Source organism: Cannabis sativa, chromosome 1 (assembly GCF_029168945.1).
Source record: "Cannabis sativa cultivar Pink pepper isolate KNU-18-1 chromosome 1, ASM2916894v1, whole genome shotgun sequence".
Classification (NCBI taxonomy): Eukaryota; Viridiplantae; Streptophyta; class Magnoliopsida; order Rosales; family Cannabaceae; genus Cannabis; species Cannabis sativa.
Window position 1 is genome coordinate 31,056,770 of NC_083601.1, and position 12,433 is coordinate 31,069,202.

At 28.0% G+C, this 12,433-nt stretch overlaps 1 protein-coding gene across 1 annotated transcript; it reads left to right on the forward strand.

Moving 5' to 3' along the window:
* The first annotated feature begins 9,407 nt into the window (after positions 1-9,407).
* Positions 9,408-12,218, forward strand: LOC115706087 (phenylacetaldehyde reductase). The gene is made up of 6 exons (XM_030633604.2): positions 9,408-9,635; positions 10,043-10,212; positions 10,353-10,544; positions 11,134-11,296; positions 11,542-11,725; positions 11,868-12,218. The coding sequence occupies exons 1-6, from the start codon at positions 9,518-9,520 to the stop codon at positions 12,016-12,018; spliced, it is 978 nt and encodes a 325-aa protein (XP_030489464.1). The 5' UTR covers positions 9,408-9,517; the 3' UTR covers positions 12,019-12,218.
* Positions 12,219-12,433: the final 215 nt, after the last annotated feature.

The window sequence follows — 12,433 nt, forward strand, 5'->3', positions numbered from 1 at the left end:
TTTCAGATCCTATTACGAGGAGTTTACTACTACTACACTTGATTTGTATATCAAGGTGTTGAGATTATTTGAAACGCACTTTTTGTTTTATATTAGTGCAAGTGGGAGTTTGTTGGGTTTTATGCCCTAAATAAAACTCATTTCAATATAATCAGATTTACTTATTAATATAGATCAGAAATAACATTTAATGTTGCATGGTTCACATGATATATTTCATGATTATATGTACATAATGTATAAATTCATCTGAAACCCTTTTCACATACTTGATCCTGTTTATTGTGCTGTCAACACATTGGAAAGTAAACATGACTATGTGAATAAAGTTTCCTAGATTTATCAGACATAGGGTTTTACTGATATGATAATCTACAACAAGAGTTTACTTGTATTTGGAGAAATACTATGTTCTTTCCAGAACATTGGTTAAAGTAAAGCTCAGGTTGGATGCATGGAGTATGCATCGGAAGGGACCGATATTGAACTTTGACTTAGATTTATTAAACTTACCGTAATATCTATTCAAGTCAATATCGCCTAGTTGATCCTAGATCAAATGATCTTAATCTTGATATGATTAGGCTCAATCTCGAGAGGCTATTCGTGTTCTTTGATTTGTTAGTTAAGCCTACTTTTAGGTCAGGGTGATACGTACATTTTGGGAACACGGTAGTGCAATTGAGTGGGAGCGCTATCATAAACATGGAATCTATAGCTTCTATCTGGCGAATAGTAAGCAAAGGATGATCTCCTTCGAGCTTGACCAAACGAACATAAATGGTGGAGTACTCATTTCACATTAGCTGAAATATCATTTATACGGGGTCAAGTGTTTTAAGGAATAAATACATTGTAGGGTGTAACGGTAATTTAATCCCTTTACAGTGTAGATCATTCATATAGAGGATCGTTGATCACATTAGGATTATAACAATGGATAACTAATGATGTGTCTATATGGTGGAACATATAGAGCATTCTATATACTGAGAGTGCAATTCTAAAATCTATGTGTGGATTCAACGAAGAATTAATAAGTTAGTGAATTTTAGTGCTAAATTCTTGATCTACTTATTGGAAGCTCGGTTATATAGACCCATGGTCCCCCCACTAGTTGAGATAATATTGCTTGTAAGACTCATGTAATTGGTTTTGATTAATCAATTATAATTCTCAAATTAGACTATGTCTATTTGTGAATTTTTCACTAAGTAAGGGCGAAATTGTAAAGAAAGAGTTTATAGGGGCATATTTGTTAATTATGATACTTTGTATGGTTCAATTAATAAATATGATAAATGAGAATATTATTTAATAATTATTTATAGTTATTAAATAGTTAGAATTGGCATTTAAATGGTTGAATTAGAAAATTGGCATTTTTGAGAAAATCAGATGCAGAAAAGATAAAACTGCAAAATTGCAAAAAGTGAGGCCCAAATCCACTTTTGTAGGAAATTTAAACTGATATTTTCATTATTTTAATGCCAAATAATTCAAACCTAACCATAGTGGAATGCTATAAATAGATAGTGAAGGCTTCAGGAAAATTACACTTAAATTTTCTATTTTTCCTTTAGAGAAAAACCTGAGCCTTCTCTCTCCCTATCTTTGGCTGAACCCACTCTCTCTCTCTCTTCCTCTTGAATTTCGAAATCCTTAGTGTATGAGTAGTGCCCACACACAGCAAGTGATACCTCAATCATAGTGAGGAAGATCGTGAAGAAAGACATTCAGCAAAAGGAGTTTCAGCATCAAAGATTCAGAGAAAGAGATCCAGGTTCAGATATTGATAATGCTCTGCTACAGAAAGGAATCAAGGGCTAGATATCTGAACGGAAGGAGTCATATTATTCCGCTGCACCCAATGTAAGGTTTCTTAAACTTTATATGTGTTTAATTTATCGTTTTAGAAAGTTCTTATTTAGGATGTTAATAAACATACTTGTGAGTAGATCTAAGATCCTGGTAAAATAATTTCCAACATATATTTGATACACTACGCTACAATAAAAATAATACTTTTATAACAAAATAAAATTCAATAAAATAATAATTTGTTGTAGAATGTTTTTTTTTTTCTGCAAGGTAAAAAATATTTTCCAATAAAATTTTATACTGTAAACATTATAGTGTACTTTGTATCTAATTTATTCTATAGACTAATAAGAAAGTTATTAAAGTCCTCTAAGAAAATAGTAGTGTTATAAGACACGAGTAATACTTAGTATCATTTAAAGGTAGCGTCTTGCGATAGTTAGCAATATTTTATAAAAAATATTATATTAAATTATATGATATATACTATTTAATTATATCAATAATAATATTACATGTTTGAGAATGTTAGGACTTTTAACTTTTCCTAAAAAAATACTAATTTTTACGAAGATAAAAAGTAGTTGAAATGATAAGTAACATAATGACAAAACCATACATTTATAGCCAATAATTTAAATGAAGTATTGGTCCTGTTCTAACCAAAACAAGATAATATTGTATTAATTTCTTTCATGAGTACTAACAATTTTTCAACTTCATATTTTAACAAGTAATTGGTAGAAAAGTTTTTTTTTTTTTTTTTTTTTTTTTTTTTTTTTTTTCTCAATCACATATTCGATTCACAAATCTCAAGTTTCTGACAATACTAAGTACCAACATTTTAGAGAAGATCCAAGTGATGAGCTATTCTCCTTAAATTATTTATATAAAAATTGTAAAAGTTTTATACAAGTTTTTTTTTTTGGCAATGTAAATAAGTAATGAAAAGTTAAAATATAAACTCATTTAACAAAAAGCGTACTTTAATGTCAATTTTAGCACAACATTTGCTATGATATAAAATTTACATCATAATAAATACACTATTTTTTATTTACATTTATATCATTTGTATTATTTTATTAGTATAATTAACTATAGCATTAAATTATAAAACATTTATATTATTTTTTTTATTATCTTACATATTGAAATAAGGCTAATTAAGATTTTTATCCCCTACATTTTAACATGTACCAAATCATGTCCTTTAAACTTTTCTGGCTGTAAAAAATTCTCCCTGATTTATTGAGATTGTTAGATTTAAAGACTTTTGTTTAATTTTATTCAATTAAACTATTTCAGTGATTGTTTATGTACTAAACCATGCTCCACAGACTTTAATACCTACTAAATCATGCCCCTCGAACTTTGACATATACTAAATCATGCCCTATTGAACTTTCATCCATGTTAGACTTTTTTTTACTAAAATTACACAAAAGTTCAAAAATCTAACAATCTCAATAGTTCAGGGGGCATTTTTAACGACCTTAAAAGTTCAGGTGGCATAATTTGATACATGTTAAAGTTCGGAGGTAAAAATCCTAATTAGTCTTAAAATAATAATAAAATTGATAATAAAAAGTTATTAGTTTTATTTTTTTAAATAAAAACATTAATTAGATATTAAATTTTACATCAAAGTTTTGCAATTATACATTGAAACACAATACTAAATCCATATGATGATTATAATATTAACAATTTACTTTTCCCACGTGATCAATGCATGCATGATGAGATTAACCATATCGTCTCCATAATTACATTCATATTTATTTATTAAAAGATTTCTCCAATCAGTTCATATCATCTATATTTAGTATATATATATTTACACAATTAATTGTTTCCCAAACTAATTAAATTCCTAAAACTCCTCCTAATTAACAAATTAACATATTATCCTAAAATTATAAAAAGTATATATTAAGAAAATCATATATCATATATTCTCCAATAATATTGTAACAAAACTACTTAAATACGTACATCACTAATTTTGGCAAAAATTGAAGAAATAAAAGAAAAAGGAAATTTTAACTAATTAATATCATCTCTTCAAACTGTATATAAGACTGTGTTGGTAGCTAACATATTTTCATAAACTAAAAGAAAAAGAGAGAGAAAATAATTAATAAGAAGAATGGCCAAAGTTCAAATTGTTTTTGTTGTTCTTCTGGTGGGGATTCTCATTTCTTCCTTTGGTTGGTCTCAATCAGGCCCGACCCTGGGCATAGGCGGGCTAGGCCTGTGCCTAGGGCCCACCCAGCCCAGGGGCCCAAAATTTTTTTTTTCCTCTTTTAAAATTATACATTTTTTTTACCGATTTTGAAAAATACCACATTTTTTCTAACATATGGGCCCAAAATTTTTTCTTTTCCTATGACCCACTTTGTTTCAGGGCCGACCCTGGTCTCAATATATACATATATTTTTTTATATATTGTTCCTTTTGCATTTTTGAAGTTATATTTGTCATTATTATTAGTACTCATACTATATATTTTATTTTTTTAGGCTTCAATGGTACTCTAGGAGAAGATTCTCCTATGCTCCTTGCATGTTGCAAGAGCACAAAGCGTCCAGATTTATGTCCTCATTCAAACTCAAATTCCACTAAATGCGACGCCGAGTGTAAAAAGGGGCCTTGTAGAGGAGGTACATGTAAAAATGAAGGTGGTCCTGTTTGTCACTGTTTTTGTTAATTCGATCTATTATATTTATAATATCAGTTGAATTTTATTATTAATAATAATTATTATTAATGATAAATTTATTAATCACTTGTTTTAAAAATAAATAAATGAGTAAAGTATATTAATTCCTATCTTATGAGGAGACCAATAGCACACTATTTTTATTTAAAGTGTATTATTATTATTTATTATTATTATTATTATTTCATTTTTACATATTAAAGTAATTTTTTTATTTTTTACGGAAATTCATATAGCAACTCACATAGTAATTAATGGAGCAATCTACATCACAACCAAAATCTATATTGTAATTCACATAAAAATCACTGGAGTAACCTAAATTGTAAATTTTTTAAAAAAATGTTAAAAAATAATATATATATGGTAATTATTATTATGACACATAATAGCGAAACAAATTATTTAATTAATCATAATTAATTAAATTGAGACCTATTTTTGTAAAAAAAAAATATAAAAAAAATGGTGCATATTTTAAATGCGCTTAATCATTATTATTAATTTGTTTTTGTTATATATAACATTACATATTATCCATCTCCTTTTTATTTTTATTTTTACAATTAGCCACATCAAGACTATTTTTATAAAAAAAAAAATAGTATTTTGGTGCATATTAATAAATCACTTGTTGCAATTAAGGAATTATAAAATTTATGATTAAATTGCTTAATTCATATATATTTTTTTTAAAGTACTCCTCCAACCGCACAATATTTAAATTTATATACTAGGAATTTATATTATACGTAAATCGATCAAGTAATATTAATTAATTAGGAAATAATTTGTGCTTTGCTCGCGTGCAGTTGTATTTAATTTATTGATAATTAATGATAAAATTATCAAATTTTAAATTTTAATATTTTTAATATAATATTTTTTTTAGCAATATGAGTAATTATATTACTAAATTTTTATTATTTTTACTTAGAAAAATAAAATTAATATTGTAAAAAAATTTATTATGAAAAAACATTATATATTTAAAATTATTGTTATTACTGTAGCTTATTTGTATTCACACTATAATCAAAATGGATGTATCCTTATCATTCACGTATCTTACTTGTAATATATAATCAATATAATATATATTATTAATAAATAAAATTAAATTTTTTCTTTCAATAATATTTTAAATCCTATGTTGTATAGGGTTTTCAAATCCTAAAGATATTTTTCTTTCTTAAATGTAACCATAGTACAAAATAAACAATATGTATATATTAATAATAAATTAAACTAAAATTTTTCTTTTTTAAATAGAATTCTTAGTGGTATGGTTTCAAATTCTAATAATATATATCTTATCAATAATAATAATAATAATAATAATAATAATAATAATAATAATAATAATAATAATAATAATATTAATAATAATATATTTTTTCAAAAAAATAATATATACATATTTATAAAAGCCACATTATTATCAGTTTGAAGATGTATATTTTAAATGTAATAAATGAAAGACTATCATTTCTTTTTAAAGGATGACCTCAACTCATCTTACTAATATATGATTATAGTAAATATATTACAGTAAGAACATTACTATTAAGTATTTTATGGTACACGAGCCGCTTAAAACTATTACCATACATGGACTCTTTTGGAAAGGTTAAAGGATGTTGCACCTTTGTCACCGTGGTTGGTAATTAAAGATTTTTTGGAGCGATACCATCCCCATGGAGCAAAGTGATGATATTTCTGGAGCGATACCAATTCCATGGAGCGAAGTGATGGTGTATCGACGCTTGGATTGGGAGGAGACTGAAGAGTCAGAGCACATAATCCTACTCGACGGCTTGGAAGAGTAGTTTTGTTGGGTAGTTCATGGCTTGAAAGAGTTAGGGTTTTGAAGGGTTTAATTTATATTTTAGAATGTATATAATTTTATAAACTAAACGTTAGAGTTAAAGTGCAGTTAAATTTAACAAAATAAAAAGAGAATATACTGTTAAAACCAAGAATTACTATTAGATAACCATTTTTAATATATAAAGATTTTTTTTTATTATTTTTTTACTTATGTAATTTTTTTTGTAAATTCATTGCACTTATTTAAAAATTATTTATCTTTTAATATATATTTTTTAAAACAATAAAATAGAGAAAGTGTATGATTTGTGATTTTGTTACTTATTGTAATTACTTAAAAAAAATCTTTTTAGTTTTTGTTTAAAAAATATACATAATCAAAATAAACTAAACTAAGAATATAACTAAGTAGTATATGTGCATTTTTTTTTTCGATTACGTGTGCATTTATTACTTAGTATATATATATAATATACTATTTGTTTTCTATTTTCCTAAAATTTAGTATTTTAGGACATATATAAACCTCCCATTTTAACTTTTTTATACTTATTTTTGTAAAGGATACTAAATTAAGAGTGGAAAAAAAGAGTGAGAAAACTTAGGGACATTTTTAAGAAGTCAAGATAGAGTACTTGCATTAATTTAGGGGCCGGTGACCTATATCAATTAAGGCTGACTAAAAAAATTATTCGTTTATAGTTATTATATTCCATTTCTCACTACTTATTATAGTTAAAACAAATAATAAGGATTTAATTAACCTCTGATTCATCATATTCTATAGAAGTCAAAGATCGTACCCACCAAGGCAAATTAGCTTGAGTCGGAAGCTAACTCGAATCACAAAGGCTTATAATATGTACTTAATTATAAATATAATTCACATTTACAAAATTTAGAACCCAATTATTTTTCCCCTTTCTCTGTGTTATCAATTCCCTATGCAAAAATGGCATCAAACACACTAGCTCAAGTTTTCATCATCTCTTTTCTCTTTGTTACCCTTCTCCCAATCAGGATTGAATCACAGCCGTCCATTGATCTACACTCTACTCCATCCGAAGGCGAGGAGGGTAAGAGTAGAGATGAGTCGGAGACCAAACTAGGCTTTAATGAAAATGGTGGATGGTGCAATATATGCTCCAAGAACATGAATGAGATCAAGTTTGCCATTAATAGTGGTAGTGTTGATCATGATGAAGATGAGGCTAAATTATTATACTCTAGTGTTACAAACAAAAAACCATGTCATATAGCTTCTAATACTTATGGTCCATTGAGTTTTTTTGGAAGATTTAGATTGTTGACTCTCTATTTGATATTTAATGTTGTAGACATTATGATAAATGGAAGACTTTAGGAATATTCAGAGAAATTATGGAAGATGATCTTCATGAATTTGAACAATTTATATTCTTTAGCTTTGAGAATATAGTTGCCTATTATTATTTCTTTGGCACATGCAATTATTTAATATTAATTTAAAGAAGAATTAAAACAGTTTACATGTGATTTTGTTTTTAATCTTATTTTTGCATGCACAAGAAAATAACACATTCTCATATTTTTAATGACTATCTTGAGTTTAAATTTTAATATGATTGTCAATTCTACTAATAGAGTTTAAATTTTGATGAAGCAACTATATCAAAATGTCATAATAAGCGACCTGTTGGGTTCATGTTTATATTGTATGGCAATTGTGTTCCTTGTATTGTTTTGTAAATTGTAATCTCTTTCAGTGCTCTCCTCCGTACCAAAATAATGATGCTCTATCTCATTAGGCCGGCGGCACTTACATTTATACCAAATGATTATGATTGAGTTGGTGGTACTTGCTTCATTTCATGATTATGATCTTTTGGGCTTTTCTTGAATGGACTTTTCGTGAGTTGTTCAATTAGAGAGGTTTAAAGAATAATTAAATTCTTGTCCCAACAAAAAAGAAAAAAAAATAATAATAAGAAGAAGAAGAAAAAAAAAAAGAAAAGATGAGAAAAGAAAAATGAGTGGATATCATATGGAAACTAAAAAAAAAAACTGAAAAACAAAACACAACATAAAAATGAACAATATTAATTACAATTTTACAAAATCCTATAAAAATCATATTTAAAAAGTCGTACATCTCTATTTTTTTTATTAAATATGATATATGTTATATATATTTTTTTTTGGATATTCATAAAATACTCAATCTAATCTAATTCGCACGATCCAATTCAATTTAATCTGCAAAATACAGATATTTGTATTTGTGCGGATTGGATTGGATTAAAAAATCTAAAATCCACACTTGTGCGTATTGAATGTTGATTGAATTTAAAAATAACTGATCTAATCCAATTTACACATATTAAGATATATTTTTTAAAAAATTATATATGTAACTAATATTTAAATTTAAAAAATAATAATTTAAAAAATCTAATAACAATATATTTCAAAATATAATAAATAAACTGTTTAGCTATGGATCAATCAGATACGCATACCTAATTATTATATATTATTATTGTGTTCTATGTTATATACAAATTGATCTTGGGTTTACTATTAATTTTTCTAACAAAATATAATCTAAAACAAAATTTAACTTTTCTTTATATGTACAATTTTTTTTTTCTTACTTTGAATTTGTTATTTTTTTGTTTCATTTATTTTAATTTGTTATTAGAGACATAAAACAATAATATACTTTTTATTTTGTTGTTAGTTATGTGAAAAAAATATTTTTTTAATAAATATTAAATAATTTAATATTAAAAAGTAATCAATCTAAAATAATCAATTTAATATACATTTTATAGATAAAATTTGAATTACTATGTAGATTGAAGTGAATCTAAAATATAAAATGTGCAGCTAATACTAATGGGATCCACTATAAATAAAATAATATAAATTGAATCGGATTAATACTCTAACTTATATAGAAGAATGTCCCATTTACCTTTGTAAAAGTTTCTTTGTTTTTTTTTTTAAAAGTTGACACGTGGAAGTAGTGACTAAAATGTAATGTAGATCAAAATAGGGAATAAGTTTTTAGTAATAAATAATTAGTGGAAAGTTGAGTTGGGAGTGGAGACCACTCTTTTTGTAGAACGAACAGAGCAGCAAAGTGAGTAAGAAAGAAGATGAGTGGATCAGGAAAGGTGGTGTCTGTGACTGGGGCTTCCGGCTACATAGCCTCATGCCTCGTCAAACTCTTGCTACACCATGGATACACTGTCAAAGCTTCAGTTCGTGACCTCAGTAAACTCTCTTTACCCAATACTTGTTCTAAGTTTTGTTCATCACTTTTGGATTCTGGGTTATGTTTTTCTTTTTTAGCTGACTACACTATGATATTCACATCCTATTACTATATATTCTATATATAACAACCTCTCAAATTCATGAACTCTCAATTTACTAATTGGGTTTCTCCGAAAGAGGCAGAAATGAGGTAATACATGTTTTGGGTTCTAGCTTGGGTTTCTTTATAAATGATACAGTAAGTGTGGATTTTGATTGCTTGATCCAATTTCTCTAATTTAGACATATGAACAACAATGGGGATGTAAATGTTAATGCAAGTATAATTTCATTGTACAAGTTTATGTTATCTTATCTGAGTTTTCATATGAACATTCTGGTTGTCTTTATTTGTAATGTGATAGGTGATCCTAAGAAAACAGAACACTTGCTTTCACTTGATGGAGCCAAGGAAAGACTTCATTTGTTCAAAGCAAATTTATTGGAGGAAGGATCTTTTGATTCTTTAGTTGATGGATGTGATGGTGTTTTCCATACAGCTTCACCTGTAAACTTTACAGTCAATGACCCACAGGTTAGTCCCTTAGCTGCTCAGGCTTGAATATGTTTCAGTCATTTTCTTACCTTATCTGTTTGGAATATTGAAATTTAATATCTTATTTATGAAGCATCATTTTAGTTTTTAAAAGATGATTGTTTTACCTAACATTTCAGGCAGAACTGATTGAACCAGCACTTAAGGGAACACTTAACGTTCTTAGGTCATGCGCCAAAAGTGCTTCTTGTAAGAGGGTGATCTTAACATCTTCTATGGCTACAGTTGCGTTCAATGGAACACCCCTGACACCTGATGTTGTAGTTGATGAGACATGGTTCTCAGATCCAACTTTCTGTGAGAAGTCAAAGGTGTGGAGATTCATTAAGTACTTTCTATTAGTATAGTAGTGATTTTACTTGAAGTAATTGATGGTATTATATGGATGATGTGAACTAATGACAGAACTAGATTTAGTTAGTTTCTATGTTTCCACAAATCTTCTGGCTATGAAGATGTTGATGTTTTTCCCTTTGCCTTTGTTCATGCTCACCTGATGTTGTCTAATAATGAACATCTTCATAGCCAGACTGGAACTGGAAGACTGGAAAATGGTTTCCTTTACTCTTCTATATACTTCGCTACTTTGACTACTAACTACAATAAGCAAGATGGCTCAGTTTATGATATTCTCTTTAGTCTTTTTGTTTTAGTTAACCATTGCTCAGCTCATGTTAAAGAATCCAGCTGCTGGAAGTATGAGATGAATTCCATTATATGCTGTAGACATTTAATTTGGATGATACTATCAATTTTATTGTGTATTGTCATACTTAACATATTGGTTATGTTTAACTACCATAACCTTAGGGAAGAGAAAAATAAGAAAGTAAAGCATTTGTCCACAGCTGCACTATCTTTCACAGATAAGTTTGACTTGCATGACTTTTCTTGCTACAGCTTTGGTATATGCTTTCAAAAACATTAGCTGAAGAGGCTGCTTGGAAATTTACCAAAGAAAATGGGATTGATATGGTTTCACTAAACCCAGGTTTTGTGATTGGTCCTTTGTTACAGCCAACTCTTAATCTCTCTGTGGAATTTCTTCTGAATCACATAAACGGTACATTTTATGAACTGATATTCTGCTATTACCCAATTGATATTTGTTTTTACGTCTCAGCTGAGAAGATCCATGGTGGCTGCTCATTGTAATTCAGAAAAGACTTCACATTGACTGTTTAACTTTTTCTCTAGTGATTTAATTTTTTTCATTTTGTGGGTTTTTCTTTCCTTTCTAATTTCATATTGTTACATGCTCTGCTTGTGATTGGGGTAGGTAATATTTTTGTTTTCTTTTTGCTGCAGAAGCCAATATTTCCAACGTATTTTATAGATATGTTGATGTTAGAGATGTTGCATTGGCGCATGTTCAAGCATTTGAAGTGCCTTCAGCTAGTGGAAGATATTGTCTCGTTGGACACGTTGTGCACATTTTGGAGGCCTTGAACATTATAAGGCAACTCTATCCAAATTTGAGTCTTCCTGACAAGTATGCTATAATTTTAAGCTATCAAATTGCTTACAAAAGAAATATATGCTGAATTTTCATGATTTCTCTCTCTCTCTCTCTCTCTCTCTCTCTCTCTCTCTCTCTCTCTCTCTCTCTCTCTCTCTCTCTCTCAATTTGGCAGATGTAAAGATGAGGAGCCTCTGCTACGAATGCAAGGATACCAAGTGTCAAAGGAGAAAGCAAAATCTTTGGGAGTTAATTACACACCTTTGGAAGTGACTCTAAAAGACACTGTTGAAAGCTTGAAGGAAAAAGGCTTTCTCAAACTGTGATTAAAGTTATTACAAATAATGAAATAGATCTTATCACTGGGATCCACTGGCTCCCAGCTTTATGTAATAAACTAGGTACATTTTAAGGATTCAAGCCGCCTAATTTTCTACATCCTTAACTTGTATCTTTTGTGAATTGCATGTTCTTGTATTATTTCTTATTGGATCATTGCATCAAAATAAAATGAATTAACAATCAACATAAGTACTGTTGATAAATGTAAAATTAAGTTATTTTATGTCATAAGTTCACTATGTCTGGTGACAAGCAATAACATCAATTTTCCGATCAAGTGAATCTAAAAGTTTACGATGATGGAGTATTTTGCCAGCCACGTTAATCATTTTTTTTCTTTCTTTTTTCCCTAATGATGTTTCTTAGAAAGTGTAACGTCCCTGCTTCAAGCCTCCATTG